At 42.2% G+C, this 16,135-nt stretch overlaps 1 protein-coding gene across 1 annotated transcript; it reads left to right on the top strand.

Annotated features, from left to right (window-relative positions):
- The first annotated feature begins 6,772 nt into the window (after positions 1-6,772).
- olfml3a (olfactomedin-like 3a) lies at positions 6,773-15,676 on the top strand. Its single transcript, XM_084069221.1, has 3 exons — positions 6,773-6,987; positions 8,691-9,012; positions 14,024-15,676. Exons 1-3 carry the CDS (start codon positions 6,877-6,879, stop codon positions 14,806-14,808), a joined length of 1,218 nt encoding a protein of 405 aa, XP_083925347.1. The 5' UTR covers positions 6,773-6,876; the 3' UTR covers positions 14,809-15,676.
- The last annotated feature ends 459 nt before the right edge of the window (positions 15,677-16,135 follow it).

Raw genomic sequence — 16,135 nt, 5'->3', positions numbered from 1 at the left:
CCAAACAGATGAGTGCATGGGAGCTGTTAGGAGTTAAGTGTTTTGCTCAGAGAAACTTTGACATGTACGAGCCGAGGGTCAAACCGACGTCCTTCTGATTCCCAGACGGCCTCTCTACACATTCAGCTACAGTCACCCCAGTGGTCGCGATGTGTGATGTGTCCACGTAAAGCACACAGATAGGCCTTGATCAAAACGGTCTATTAACCGATGTGGATGTTCCTGGAAGGTCTTTGTAGTCATTGCAAGCTGCCAACACTGAGTTCCTGATTAGGTGGCCAACAAAAGTATTGAAAAAGATTCTTCCAACCATTATTATACTGTGTGCTTGATAGCCAGGGCTGTAGCTACAGTACTGAGGTAATGCCAATCGGGGGAGAAGAAGAGACAGGGAGGAGTGATAGGGAGGATATACATACCACAACTATGCATGCAATACACGGAAAAGAAGGAAACATGACTAGATAATAGTCCTGGCTCGGAGAATGTACAGTATATTGTGAAATTGAAAAATGACAAATTAGCCAAGAGACAGAGAGAGCGAAGGAGAGCCGGGGGGGGGGGGGGGGTTAGGGGGCAAAAGCCTAATTGAACACCTTGTCATGGCCGTGTCGCTTGACGATAAGCAGTTATTTTCAACAAGAGCAAGCGTATTATATCAGTATTAAATTGAGCATAAATTAAGCAAAACAAGCAAAGACAAAGAATAAAGCAAGGAAAACCACAAGCCACTGAGCCTTCCCTAATAGCTGACTAAACACTTTAGCCTTATTATATATATTCGATCTACAAGCTCATAATACATTGTGATGAGACACGGTGTGAGCTTGTAGATCTGCCATTTTTGAAACACATTGAACATTCTTTTAAATTTATGAAAAATTGTCTCAAAAAGTAAGTTCATCTCATTTATCGTATTCCTGTGTAATAGGTGGTGTGTAATATTGTTTACCATCCTTAAAGGGATCGTTCACCCCCAAAATGACTTTTTTTCTATTATATCGATTAGTCACCCCATGGAGAATTGAATTCATGGATATTTTTTATTTTTGTCGTATTCGATAGGAGACACAAAGAGTCTCCTTTGTGCCTCCTACCGGACCCGCTGCCTACTGGTTCACACTGGTCATCATTATTGGCTTAGGATGCGACAAAAACAAGAAAATATCCATGAATACGTCTCCATGCGGTGACTAATCAATAGAAAAAAATAGTTTTGGGGGTGAACTATCCCTTTAATGTCTTTGGCTACTAGGTGAACAGTGGCTGGGGAAAAAACTGTAAGTAAAAGAAAAACTCTTGTGGGTGCGACTAAATGACCGAATGGACCCTTATGGATCTGTAATGCAGAGACTTTACAAATCCCTGTTAGAGTCCATTTGGTTCCATTTGTACACTCTCAGAGTTAAATGGACACTGAGGATTTTACAGCGTACATTGGGATACCAGAGATAAGTTAAGTACTGCATCATAAGGGGGTCTGTGGCCTAACTCATATCAAACCGGGGGTCCTTGAAATTAAAAAGTTTGAGAACCACTGGCCTAGAGCGAGCGTGTTACTAATAAGGCCTTGACTATTACCTGGACTGACAGCCAGAGAATGGGAGGAGAGGGGCTGGCTCCACACTGCTCAGTCAGCCAGAAAGCCCACAAACGGCAGGGCTAACACAGGTCAAGTGATTTGGCGCCTCGGGTGTATTAAAGCTATTTACAAGAGCCTAAAGGATTTATGTTGCTTCACTATATGGTCTGCTGTTTTATACGACCTGGCAGTAGGTAGTCAGGTTTTTTTTTCTGACCCCCTCAATCAATACGAAAGGCTAATAAAGAATGCAGCCTTTATGGGCGTGTTTGGGTTTTTGTTTTGTTGCGGAGGAAAGGGCTTTTTTATGGGTGGCTCCCGACGCCTGGTGTGAGGGCAAGTACATAGAGAGACATGAGATTACATGAGATCCACACAGTCTGACGCACGCGCGCGCACACACACACACACACACACACACACACACACATGTGCACGCACACACACACACACACACACACACACACACACACACACACACACACACACACACACACACACACACACACACACACACACACACACACACACACACACACACACACACACACACACACACACACACACACACACTCTTTCATGCAACCATGCATACATGTGTGAGATTCACACACAATTTGACAAAAGTGCACATACAGTACTGTACACATATACACATACAGTACAGTGAAAAGTGCAATACGACAGCAAACATCTAAGCTTTTGATTCATTGCAAAGTTGGCTGTATAGACCATTCTGTGATCTGGCCAAAAATAACATGATTCCCTTCGCATTGAACATGATAACCATAAAGTACATTTACTGATGCCTTATTAAAATGACATAACTCCCTTCTCATGAGTTTTCATTAAGCAGTAAGGCAATATCACGGCTTCAAAGACTTTCTTCTAAATTTCATTACCTCTACACAGCTATTATTTATATGAGCTCAGCTAACATGAAACCACAGAACCTTCACAGCTTAAAAATAATAATACTCATTTTCAGATGAAGACAAATGCTGCCATCTTGTGGAATATTCACTCAATGCATGGTAAGCAGGTGAGCTATCAATGAGCACTGGTTTACTGAGGTTTGCCAGTATAAGTAAGCCGTGTGCCCATAGGGAAGGAGCCTATCGCCTGTTTCTGTAGCGTGAGGCGGCTTGATGTACAGAGACATCCCCCAGCCATGATGTACAAGTACACTTCTTACTTGGACATGACGCTATGTAGCAGGATTTATCCCCAATCCAACCCTTGTTGCTGAAAGCCAAGCAGGGAGGCATTGTCCCCCATGTGTATAGTCTTTGGTATGACCCAGCCGGGGGATCTAACCCTGAGCGTTTTTTTGTTCTGTATGCTGTGCAGCACTTAGTTTGATCAACCTCAGTTGTAAACGTGCTTTATGGATAAAATTGCCTTGACCTCCCAATCTCAGGGCAGACACTCTTAACCAAAAGGTCACTGAGCTGGTGAGAGGCTTGCCAAAGGACATGTACATTTTTACCTCCATTCCTATTTTCTATTCTTCCCCATGAGTTAAATGGCTAATTAAATAACGCAGCAGAGCATCAACTGCAAGCCAAAAGGGTATGAGTCTATGACACGCCATTACTAAATGGAGGAAAATGACTGTTGTGTCACTGACCAGGCAGTGACACAATTAAGCAAGTAATTAATAGATAAAACGAATCTCCTACAGACTGCCAGGCGGTTTTTAATTGATATGAGGCTTTTGTCTCACAAGTCTCATATCAATTAGAAAAACGGATTATTGAAGAAATTGAAGAAAATCACTTGGGGACTAAATAGACAAAATGATTTCACGCACGCACGCACACACACACACACACACACACACACACACACACACACAGACAGATTTTGTACCGGGCCACTGGGGACAGTGCCCTGGGGCCCTCGACTACCAGGAGCCCCATTCTCCGCTCTCTGTGAGGCCAATCGAAAAATTTCTAAAATGTATATAGGTTAGCGCACAAATATTTGGACCCATCAGCCTACAGTACAAGGCCCCTCCTATATAGCCAGCACTAATATTTGACTATACAGAGCTGATAAGGATTTTTAAGATGCTACATTTTGTTACCTAATGTAAATAAATATCATGTAAATAAAGTTTAGTAGCTTATACTGTGCAGACTGTAAATCCTGTATGATAAAATGTCTACAGGTGCTTTCGTCTTGACTCATGCACACATTGCCTTACAATTGGAGTAGTGTGTTTGTGTGCCCACTGAGTACTCGTTCTGGGTAGCGCACGGGGGGCCCTAAAAGATCATTGGCCCAGGGGCAGTGGTGGAAAAAGTACTACATTGTTTTGCTTACTGTAAGTAAAAGTATAAATATAGCAATGTAGAAATACTCCGTTACAAGTAAAAGTCCGGAATTCAAAATTTACTTGAGTACAAAAGTATTGGTATCAAAATGTACCTAAAGTACCAAAAGTAGAAAGTAATCATTATGCAGAATGTCCCGTTTCACAAGTTTTCAAATGTATACATTTTTTTTGAAAATTGCATAAATCTACAAGCTCACAATGCGTCGCATCGCAACGCATTGTGAGCTTGTAGATCGGCTATTTTCAAATGGCCAAAATGTATATAGGGCTGAAGTGAATTTTGTAATAATAATCAAAATCTAATCAAAGTAACTAGTACAGTTTTCAAATAATTATAGTGGAGTAAAAAGTACAATATTTGTAAAATATTGAAAACTGGGGATACTCCAGTTAAGTAAAAAATACCTCAAGTACAGTACTTGAGTACATGTACTTATTTACTTCACCACTGCCCAGGGGCCTCTGTGATTCTGAATCCATCCCTGGCGCGCGCTCGCTCGCATGCACGCACACGCACACGCACACACACACACACACACACACACTCATTAGAAATGTCATTTTTACTTAACATGCTGATCCTAAACCTAACCTAATCTTAATTTAGGCACAACCTAATCCTACATTTACTTTTTTACTTGTATTATACCATATTTTATTATATCACAGTCTGCGGAGCATGTCACACAAACATTTCACTGCACATACTTGTTTGAGTGAGTGACAGACAAATAAACCTCTTCAGTCTTGAATCTAACGAAACCCTGCCCCCCAACCCTAAACCTACACTGTAACACCTATAAGTGCCTAATCCTAACACACACACATGTAATGCATGTGTGTGGATGCATTGCAAACACACAATTACATATCTGCATGCAAATATCCACGCAGACACACAGGCACAGACACTGGCCTGTCAATGCTTTTGCCAGGCAGACACAGACAGGCGGTTCATTCTAGATTAGATCACACATCAGGTAGCTACACACTTCAATTCTTTCACGCAGCCGCATGGCACTTTGTTACCATGACGACTCCCTCTGTCTTCTCCAGTGTCTGCATGTAAAAATAGATGAGGGGATTTGTGGTTTGGTTTACGTCTAGATTGAGGTGATTGTGGGCAGCACACAAACACGGAGCAGCTAGGGCAAATTTATAGTCCAATTTGTACTTGTCACATACCGAAAATAACAGATTTTAAAGTGAAAAACTTTTGGTTGAAAATCTGTATTCTGGTGGGGTGGCCTAAAGAGATGCATGTAACCACTATTGTTAGCTAGTTTAACTGAGTAACTCCAGTTTAAACACAGTTCTCCATTTGAATCCCTTTTCATCAACCCTGAGACCTTGCTATGCCAAAACGTAACCACAGATTTATTTATTCTACGCTGCGGCAATGATGCACAGTCATTTGCTGTCCAATAATTCTCTATTCCGCCCCTCTCTAATTAATGAAAGCACCGAGTGTGGGTGTTTGGTTGAAATGAAAACTGGCACACATTCGGAACATCATGGCCTACTGAGTGACACAACTGTCCTACTATATACACTTGATATGTCTGCTTATTCCCTGAGGTATGTTACTGAAATTGCTTTACAAAGTCCAATCAACTGGCGGCCAAAGCTGAATGGGTATAGAGAGGCAGTCTGGGAAACAGAAGATCCACCGTTCTATGAGTTGAAGTGTCCCTGAGCAAGACACTTAACCCCACAACAGCTCCCTGGGTGCTGCCCTTGTAGTGCTCACTGCTGCTAATAGCTAGGATGGGTAAAGCAGAGGACACATTTCATGTATGTGCAATTGTACAGTGATACAATTAAATACAAATAAATAGTGAGTTTGATCTGTTAATGCATGGGTTTTAAGAAATAGTGAGTTTGATCTGTTAATGCATGGGTTTTAACCCGTGCATTAACAGATCAACTGACAAATCAACTGACAAATCAACTGACTAAATGGAGGTGTTGGTGTAATCACAGTGAGTGTTCATTTAACACACAGCTGCATTGGCTCTGCAGTCACAGTAGAGTCGTGTATGCCACCTTGCTTGAACCAGAGCGGTAGAAAGAGATTCTGTTGTCAGTGTAGGAGGGAAGCAATATGCTGTCATCTAATAAGACAGACATGCGCGTGGGCACCAGTGACCCCAAAGATTATCAGCAGTTGTTTACTGCCGCATAAATATGGCAGCCTAAAATGTTTTCCTTATGAGGCAAAAATGACATCACGTTTCCTATTTTTTAAAGATTTTTAAAAAATTAGATAGTGTAGACATAACCGAGGTATTTTTGATGGGAAAGGGAGACAATGCGAAAACATGATGGGAGTCAGACCCAAACTCGGGTCCTCGTGACTCACAAGGAGCCTGTGGTCTGTGCACTAACTGGCTGAGCCACCAGTCACCCCCCTCACACATCATTTCAACTGAACGATAAAGAATGGCCATGTGCTAAATCAATACAGAGAACAAGTGTGATGTTGCATGGATGAGCATCATTCACAAAGACACACAGAATTTAGCCATTCATGTCCAGTCTGCATTATTCCCCATTTACAGTACATTATAGTGTGTAAAACATAGATGCACAGCACACACACACACACACACACACACACACACACACACACAAGTACTAAAGAGCACATTTATTCATTGAGGACAGAGAGCAGCGAGAGGCACTCAAAGGCTCCTCCCTGGGAGTTTGTGAAAACATTCCAGCAAAGTGAGCGCAGCCAAAAGAATTAGGAACACCAGAAGTGGCCTCTCACTCCCTCTGTCCCACTCACCTCTTTGTGTATACACACTCAGAGAGCAGCACTCTGGCCACACCGTGCTGTACACAAACGCTCAAAGCTGGAGTAACAGCTGTAAAGGAGACCAAGTCATTGCGGAGAGGACCAGAGCTGGACAGATAGAGCAGCGGAGCTGTCCAATAATTTCTGTCCACCATGAGGCTGCTCATTGTCCTCTTCATGTCTTCGGTCTGGGCTCTCACTGAGGCACAGAATTACTACCAAGGACTAATGGATTACCTGGAGAACCGAATGCTGGCCATCGAGGTAAGACGGCCAGCAATTAGAATGACTTCAATTCAATTGAATCTACTTTATTTTGCATCATTTGTGAGAATGGAAGGGAATCATTTCCATGCTTGAAAACTCGGTCACGGATCTGATAAATAATAGCGCCATTGTACTGAGATTAAGTGTAATGATGTTTGAACAATGACACAGAGCAGCTGAGCAAAAGAAATCTCTACAGACTTAACTTTTAGTACATCCTGCCTGCAAGGTTTATTCCCTTTCCTGGATTTAAAGTCTTGACCAAAGCAATCTCATCAAATTCACCAGGGCCTCTGGGAGAATAAGAGGGAGAACATCAGCTGATGCTTGCAGGCTGTTCTTCTGCATTCCCTTCTCATATCACTGTATTTCCACCAGGCATCCAACATTACAGTTGTTACCAGCATGCCATGACATTGAAACACTGATCCTTCACAGCACTGACAATAATGTCGCACAAATCAAAAGCTTTTATGCATGGGCTGAATGAAAACCTATTACAAAAGAGTGCCTTAGGGAGGGAACAAATTACCAGTTTTTGTTTGTATTTTTCTATGACAGTATTCAAGTGGAAACGTTATGAGACATGACATCCATTTCATGGAATGGAGAATGCATGCATTTGTTGACTGGGTATTTGAAAGGATCTCTTTGCATATGCTTCTAAAGAAAGACTTTTGAAAGAAAGCAGAAATTTGTGGGGACAAAATTCTATGAAAACCTATTTAGAAACATATTTTACTCTACAAAATGTATCTTTTCATGCGTGTCTGTGTGATTGTTCAGGGCTTTGCTGAAAAAGAGCACTCGTGCTACATATTCACAATGTACACATACTTACTATTCCGAATAATTATTTTGCTTTGAACCCTTCTTGATGTACCGTACACTTGGGTGTACTCCAGAAATAAGAAATCTTATTCAAATGAAATGAATATTCTATTTACAGCTGAACCCTTCCCACATCATCCCATGTGTCTCTCACCAGTCTCATTCCCATGACGCTGAATTGACTTCTGCATTACTTCAGCATGAGAGCAGGACAATCCATCAAAAGTTTTCCACCGTCTTTGATGTTTTCAATTCGACATCAGACCTACAGAAAGCAAAGAAAGAAGTAAATGAAAGTGAAACAGAGGAGGGTAAATCAGTTATCACCGCTCGCTTCCTAAATAATTCACCTGTCAGTTTCACTCTGTCAGTCACTGCGCTGACAAACATGGCGCTTCTGTTTTAGATTATGAGATGATGTGAGAAAATCTCAATTTGTGCTCATGATGCAACTGCATCTGAGAGAAAACATGCTAAAATACATCCAGTATGGTGGGTAACTGATGCATAAAATACAAAAATATTTATATAACGGCATAGTTCAAGAGACAGTTTTACGGGCCAGGGAAGTAGAGCCTTGCTTCTAAACCTTTTTCCATTTCAAGGACCCCAAGTTTCCGCCATTTAAAATATTTATTTTAATCTCTGGGACCCCAATCTATACTGTAAAATAGTGCAACTGGACCCATAAGCTTTCTCTCAAGAGTTACAGAGCCGTACGGGTTCATTTGGTTCCTATCAATCATTTAGCTGGGGACCCCCTGGAACCTCCTCAAGGTCTCCCGGAGGTACAGTGCCAACGTTGAGCAGCAGTGAAGTAAAGCAAAAAACTGTCCTGTCTGGATATCGTGTGTGTTTTCTGTATATAGGACCGCATGGAGCTGTGGAATGAGCAGTTTCATCGGTACCATGCAGAGCTGCAGGAATTCAAGAAGCTGACCGCCGACATCATGGACGGGGTGGGTAAAGGGCACAGCTCCCTGCGCCTGGACCTGGAAGGCGCTACAGTCCGGGTCAATCGTGTGGAGCGTGAGATGGACTACCTGGAGGCCAACACCTCGCCGAGGGCCTGCGCCAACCAGGCGGACAAGGTGCTGGAGCAGGGGGCCTGGACTGAGGAAGGAAGGAGGGCGGACGAGGAGGAGGATGAGGATGAGGTCGAGTGGGAGGAGGTGCAGTCCAGTGTCTCTGGTGAGCAGTGAAACCAATGAGTGAAACGGATCAATTATGCTTTGTCGTATGACCAAGCATCGCTTGCTGAAAATTGGAGGGATGCATAAATGTCCCCTGCGGGACGACTTGCCTTGCATATCTCTCGTTCACAGACCTACAGTATATACCTCAATGAAACAGATGTGGTGTGACCCTCCTCCGTAATCAAACTTAACCAGGCTTGTTAAGCCCAATCACGGCAAGTTACGATTATATGTCTCCATGTGGTCGCTGTTTTGCGAATCCATCAGGGAGAAGAGACTGCATGAAATCTCATAGACATTTTATCGTTTGATGTATCACCGGTGAACAGGTTGCTTTTAATTTTACGGTGGGGTAAAGTATTTCTCATGAGTCTCGCTTAGTTGATAGTATGAGATGATTCTCATGACATTTAATGAAATAAATAGGGAAATATATAAAATTATGTATTACCACTTTAGTGTTTTATTTTCACGTGGCCACCCAAAAACTTGAATCATTTTGTCCTATTAAATCATGATTTTTCTTTTATTTATTTTGCACAGGTAGGACTCCAAATTGAGCAGTGCTAGTGGTAGAGCACAGTTTAAAAACAATATTAAAGACCTCTGAAAAACATATAGGCCTAATGATTGTCCCCAGAATATGCCAACATATGAAAGGGGGGAATAACACTTTAATGGGAAATAACTCGATATATTATAACGCTATGGAAATGATACTTTACTATTGCTATTAGAGGCAAAGAGCAGATGTGCAAAAAGGTAAACATTAAAGAAACTGAACGTATTCTGTGCAGTTACTGTATGAAATAAATAAGGATATAATTTAAAAAAAAAACATTTCCACATTATAGTAGGAAGACATTGGTTGATGCTGTGTACTACACATCATGAGTGTGTACACTACAGCTTCTATTAGCCCTGAAACATGACTGTCATACAAGCGTCATGTGAACCATGGCTACAGCCTCTATGTGCTATTACTCACATTACTAGCACGTTTAGATTAGCGACAGTAGCTTAGCGTGCTACATTTAAATTAGCTAAAACCAGCAGACAGCTGCTTTTTAAAATGTCCATAAAACATACCTCTTTTGTCTCCAATCCATTCTTCTTCATCCTTTTTCTTCCTCTGAGTCTGAACTGTGCCCTGGTGGCTCTGATCTTTTCATTAGACCAGCAGAAATGTTCAAATTAGATCATGCATTTAACCCACCTCTGACCCCTCACACACACCTGCTAGCCTTGGATCAAGATGGGCATAATAATACAGTCTTGGCTAGCTCTGGTCCATAGCGTTAGAAGGAGTTCTAAAAGGAGAACTCCTTCTAATGCTATGGAGAGCTAAGTTTTGGCTAACACACCTGCTAGCCTAGCCCCGCCCCCATATCTCTCATTTGACACAACAGACTAGACGTCAATGTCATTGAAGACAGCAGCATGGAGATCGCTAATCTGAGTTCCCAGAAGTTTTCGCCAGCTAGGAGAATGCAGATAGCCTCAGGGGGAAAAAAAAACTTTTGCCAAGTCTTGAGCCTTGAGCTTTCACACCACAGGCGCCAATACCTGTCCTCATCATCAGTACAAATAGTCCATTGCTGGGCCTGGGGTGATGTTTCTACGTTTTCAGCATATGCTCTGGGTGGTAGAATAGAAGGATTTTATATGAGACGTTGTTTTATCAGCTGCCTGAGGTGATACAGGTGTTGCCTAGCCTTCTTCTTGCCACAGTCTGTGTGCATGTTCCATGTCCCAAGGTACTTGAAGCTGCTCAGTGTGCTCACCCTCTCCAGTCTCCACTGATGAGTGGGTATAGGACCTCTTAGTCCATGAGCCAGAGCCCCAAAATTGAGCAATGATTATCGAAAGAGTGGGCAAAACCAAACCTATATTAAGTTGTTCATAGGGTCAATACGAGTAAATAAATATATGATAACCTTTCCACAGGAGTAGCTTTTTCATGGTTATCACACATTTTCCCCATACGTACATGACAGGTGAAAAAATTACAAAATTTAAAAAAGAGTTATCATAATGAAACTTCCTGAGTTGATTACTTACATGAAGACAATGATTTATCGTATTACAAGTTTTCTGAAATCGTATATTTAAATATGCAAATTAGGCATTAGGAAAATATGCACAAATTTGCATACCTTTCCTGAATCAACATTGGAACATTGGACAAAGCCAGAGTCAACATACTTATTTCATTTTGTTAAGATGTTGGAGTCAAAGGTTTTTAATGAGGGAATATTCAATATCTGGCTCAATTTTGGGGCTCTGGCTCATGGACTAAATGCCTAATTTGCATATTTAAATATACAATTTCAGAAAACTTGTAATACGATAAATCATTGTCTTCATGTAAGTAATCAACTCAGGAAGTTTCATTATGATAACTCTTTTTTAAATTGTGTGTATGTTTTTTCATCTGTCATGTACGTATGGGGAAAATAACAAAATGTGTGATAACCATGAAAAAGCTACTCCTGTGGAGAGGTTATCATATATTTATTTACTCGTATTGACCCTATGAACAATTTGATATAGGTATGGTTTTGCCCACTCTTTCGATACTGAAATCTTGTCTGGCTCATGGACTATCTGCTGCTGTGAACAGAAGTCCACGACCATCTCCTTGGTTTTTCCGACGTTCAAGGGGGCCAACAGGATTCCAGTACAAACCCCCTAAAATGTGAATCCCAATGATCTAGAAATGACACACTAGGCCTACTTGTAAATGTGGTTTCTTACTTTTTCCGTAAAACCCACTAAAAAAACTGTGGTACAGAGCATACAGTTGACGCAAGGATGTGTTGTGTCGATTTATTAAACTTAAAATAACACACAAACATAAATAGGCCTACAGTAGCCTATGTGTGCATGATCAAAAACCGATGTGCTATCTCTCTGTTTCACACAGCTTCAACACTGGAACATAAGGTCCACACACAAAGATGAAACTGCTTAGCTAATTAATGATTAACCAATGATGTATCACAGGTAATCAAACCAAGTCAAAGCACAATAATAATGGACAATACAAAACACATGTAGCTACTAATGAAATGGCCCCAGCTCCATCATCTTCTTTTGATCTCATTATTAACTTTTTTAGTTTTCCAATCATTTTTGCACAAACAGCACAGTGTGAGTTATTGCATTGTGCGGTTTAGTCCTACACATTATTACTCTCATCTGTTCTGTGCCACCCATCTGACGCGGCATCAGAAGTGGACTTGAACCCTGTGAGGCACCTGGGTCTGATAATGCAGGTCGACAGGGGTCGCCTGTCAGGTTGGCGAGTGGCCGTGCTGACCGGTGCGAAATGTGCTTCTGCCGACTCAGCGCTGGTTGAGTTGCATACCGACAGGCAGAGAATCATAAATCATCACGTCCTCATCGACGTGCAATGCGACGGGGCGTCCCATTGCTCCTCCAAACATCTGACGCATTGTCAAATCCATCCCAACTTATCACCCGTTTAACGCAGCGGGATTGACACTACTACCTTGTTTAGTCACATATAGCCCACATAATTAATTCCTTTGCACTACAACTTTGGATGAGGATTTTACCATATTTTTCTCCATTTGATATGGTCTGTTGGACAACACGTTTTTTTTTAATCTTTAGTGTTGTTATACAGTATATAACATTATTTCATAAATCTGTGCAGTACACTATTGTATGGAGTGCAAAGATGTAGAGGATTGGTCCTATCATACTGGTCCCATTAGTTTGTATCTCTGTCATAGACTGACTGATCTACTGGTTGATGTGCTTTGGCTGCATGTTCTACTTTATGTGAATTTGGACAGATATGGGGGGGCGTTGTCATGTAAATTCACAGGCTGATTTTTGTTCCCAGTCCACCCCTGCAGAGTGCTGGCACTGAGTCACAGAGCATGTTACTATATTTACTGTTTCACTGAGATCTGTGCCATCCCATTGCAGTGTCGTGCTGTCCCAGAGAAGCAATTCTCTGGAAAAATGGGACCAATCACAGTGTTTTTACAAGCTGTTTTGTGGAGACGTGTTCCGAGTCCATGGCCAATGTTTTCCAGGAGACCAAGGTTTGATTTATATTAGTGCTCTGCTATCCTGTTTGTGCAGTTTGAGCAAACAATTGTCTTTAGTTTCATAGCCTTGCGGTCCCCAGGCCAGGCAGGTTGCTACAAATAAGTTTGAACTAGGAAAGGGTATACGGTGCAAATTGTGGCACCCCCTATTGAGAATTGACTGGTCAATTTGAAGTACATACGGTTTAAGTTAACGCTTTTGAAAAAGCATCACCCCCAACTGAAATCAAAATACATAATGACTCTTTTGCATATAGTCATCTTTGCAATCTATCTCCGTTGATACAGAGCAAAACGCTTTACCATTAGTTCATAGTACGTACGGTACATATGCCTAGAATCTCCTCTCAAAGTCAATGTCTTATTCCTGCAAAGCAGAACAGGGAACTGGCCTGAGGTCAGTGGTTTTAGTCTCAGAGCTCATGTTCAAGGGAGTGTGCTGTGTTTACAGTATTTATATTGTCAGTCATTTGAACTGACATGCAATCCACTCTACTGCATTGCAGTAATCTAGAGGAACTTTAGGCCTATTGCTCTTCTTCAAATTAGTTATTAAGATGCTATCATCGATATATTCTATAATATGCTGTGCAGTGCTCCTACTTTTCAGCAACGTGATTCAATTTGCCATAGACTGGTTTAAATAGCATGTTTTCATTTAAGCTGCCAGGAATGGACTGCCTAGAGGCTACACGATCTGTTCTGCATATTAAGATGTTATATTAAAAAACATGACCCAGGTGGGCAGCAGCGCACGCATGCTAATACATATAACACCAAGATGGCAAGGTGAACGAAAGATCATTCCCCCAACACCGTACTTCTGTGTTTACTTGCATGTTTATCCCGTCTGCTTATAAACACACTGAGGCGGTAACATCATCATGTGTCATGTGGCCTGTGTCCTGTTTTCTCTTTCAGACTGCGAGGACATCGTCTCCAGCATCAGATCAGTGAAGATCCTGAAGCGAGTGGGCAGCCCCAAGGGACTGTGGATCAGAGACCCCAGGTCCTCCAAGGTGTACGTCTTCAATGGCACCGCGGCAGACAGTTTATACCAATTCAGCTCCGTGCTGGACTTCTCCAGCTCTCTGGGGGTCAACCACAGCAGACAGATCAGGCTGCCCTCACTATGGAGCGGCCCTGGTAGTGCTGTTTACAACAACTATCTGTACTACATACAGCAAGAGGCCGACACTGAGATCCAGGTGGTCAAATATGACCTTCGGAGCAGTATGGTGACAGACAGCGCCATTCTCCCCGTGGACAGCAGCGCTCCTGTTTACAGCCTCAACCCAGAGACCACCGCAGACCTGGCAGCCGATGACGAGGGCCTCTGGCTTTTGTACGCCAGCGGTGAGGATGAACCCAACATCCACCTCGCTAAGATGGACCCCGCCACTCTCGATATAGAAGAAATGTGGGACACCCGTTGCCCACGAGAGAATGCGGAGGCGGCCTTCATCGCCTGCGGCACCGTGTACGTGGTGTATAACACCCGCCTGGCCAGCCGCTCCCGCGTTGAGTGTGTGTTTGACGTCAATGACGTGATGGTCAGCGAGGAGGCTCCGCTCCTCTATTTCCCCAGGAGGTACGGAGCCCATGCAAGCCTGAAGTACAACCCTGATGAGAAACAGCTCTATGGCTGGGACGATGGCTACCAGATCCTATACAGACTAACCATGAAAAGGAAACTCCTTGTTTGACCTATTGACAGGGGTCATCAATATGTCCGTACACGGACACATGTGTCCGTGGCAAGACTTGGCCTTGTCTGTGCCAAATGTTTGATTTTGTTTTTACACACCATTATAATGTTCTTATTTTGATCATAACACCCAATTACTGAATGTCAGTCTCCAGGTTTTCTTCAGAATATGTATGACACTGTATAGTATGGCACATTAGCTAATGAGTCCACTGGTGCAGTGGATTATTTTCAAGGACCCCCATAACTCTGAGTACGGGTCCATTTGGTTTCATTTGTACACACTCAGAGTTACAGACCTGTATTGGTCATTTAGGGCTAGCTCTTTATGTGTTTATCTATATTGTATGTCAATGGCAAAAATAGAATTTTGTCAAAAATGTCCACCACAAGCCAGCATGGTGATGACCCCTGCCTATGGAGAGTGATGGATGTTCAACGGTCAAGGCCATTTTTCCTTCTGATGCTTAATTTATACTCGAAAATTGCAGATCCACAAGCTTGTGAGCTTGTAGATTGACTATTTTCGGCACACAACTCAGTCGTGCAAAGAAGTATAAATGGATCACTTTTCACAGCAGACATTTTGACAGGCAAACGCAGCTGGGGAAAATAATGTTAATTGTTGGTTCGTTTCTTTGAGGTGTTTCTGTGTGCCAGCATGAAGTGACAGTATGCAGGAGCTGTCCATGCTGGAACACAGTAACACATCAGCAATTAATGTCATTACAGGTACCTATACTAGCGTCAGCTGTGTTTACCTGTCAAATGTTCAATTCATACAGAGTAGATAATGAATGTTTATGCCAAGTATTCGAAAGCCTACAGTGTAAAATTCAGTGTTCTAACTTTGAGACTTTAAAATGGGACCCCTAAGTGTACATTTTTATACTTTCAGACTTAAAATAAAATGACACTCCGGATTTTGCAATAAATGCACGGAATCTCTGTACGTATGTCCGTCTGTTATTTACAACGGTCAATGGTAAATTAGATAAAAGTATATGGAAATACAATACACAAAGGTATTGTATTTAGGTAAAACATGCATATGTATGATGGTTATCCCCTTTTGCTATAAAAGCTGTTGGCCGTTGCACCTCTAAATCACCACATATTGCAAAAATATGTCACATACTGTATGTTTTTAACAACATGAATTGGAACACTTTTTTCATCCCGACAGATCAGCAGGTTACAAATGTATATTTTGATGCACCCTAATGGGTACTCTGACAAAGCCCCCGACAGTGCCGACACTATGACTCAGAAATATCGGTCGGATCGGCATAACGTAGGTGTGAGGGCCGCGTAGCAGCGGCCCG

The sequence above is a fragment of the Gymnoscopelus microlampas genome (genome assembly GCF_963454915.1).
Source record: "Gymnoscopelus microlampas genome assembly, chromosome: 10".
Classification (NCBI taxonomy): Eukaryota; Metazoa; Chordata; class Actinopteri; order Myctophiformes; family Myctophidae; genus Gymnoscopelus; species Gymnoscopelus microlampas.
The sequence above is the reverse complement of the archived record's forward strand: the minus strand, read 5'-3'. Positions and strand labels throughout refer to the sequence as shown.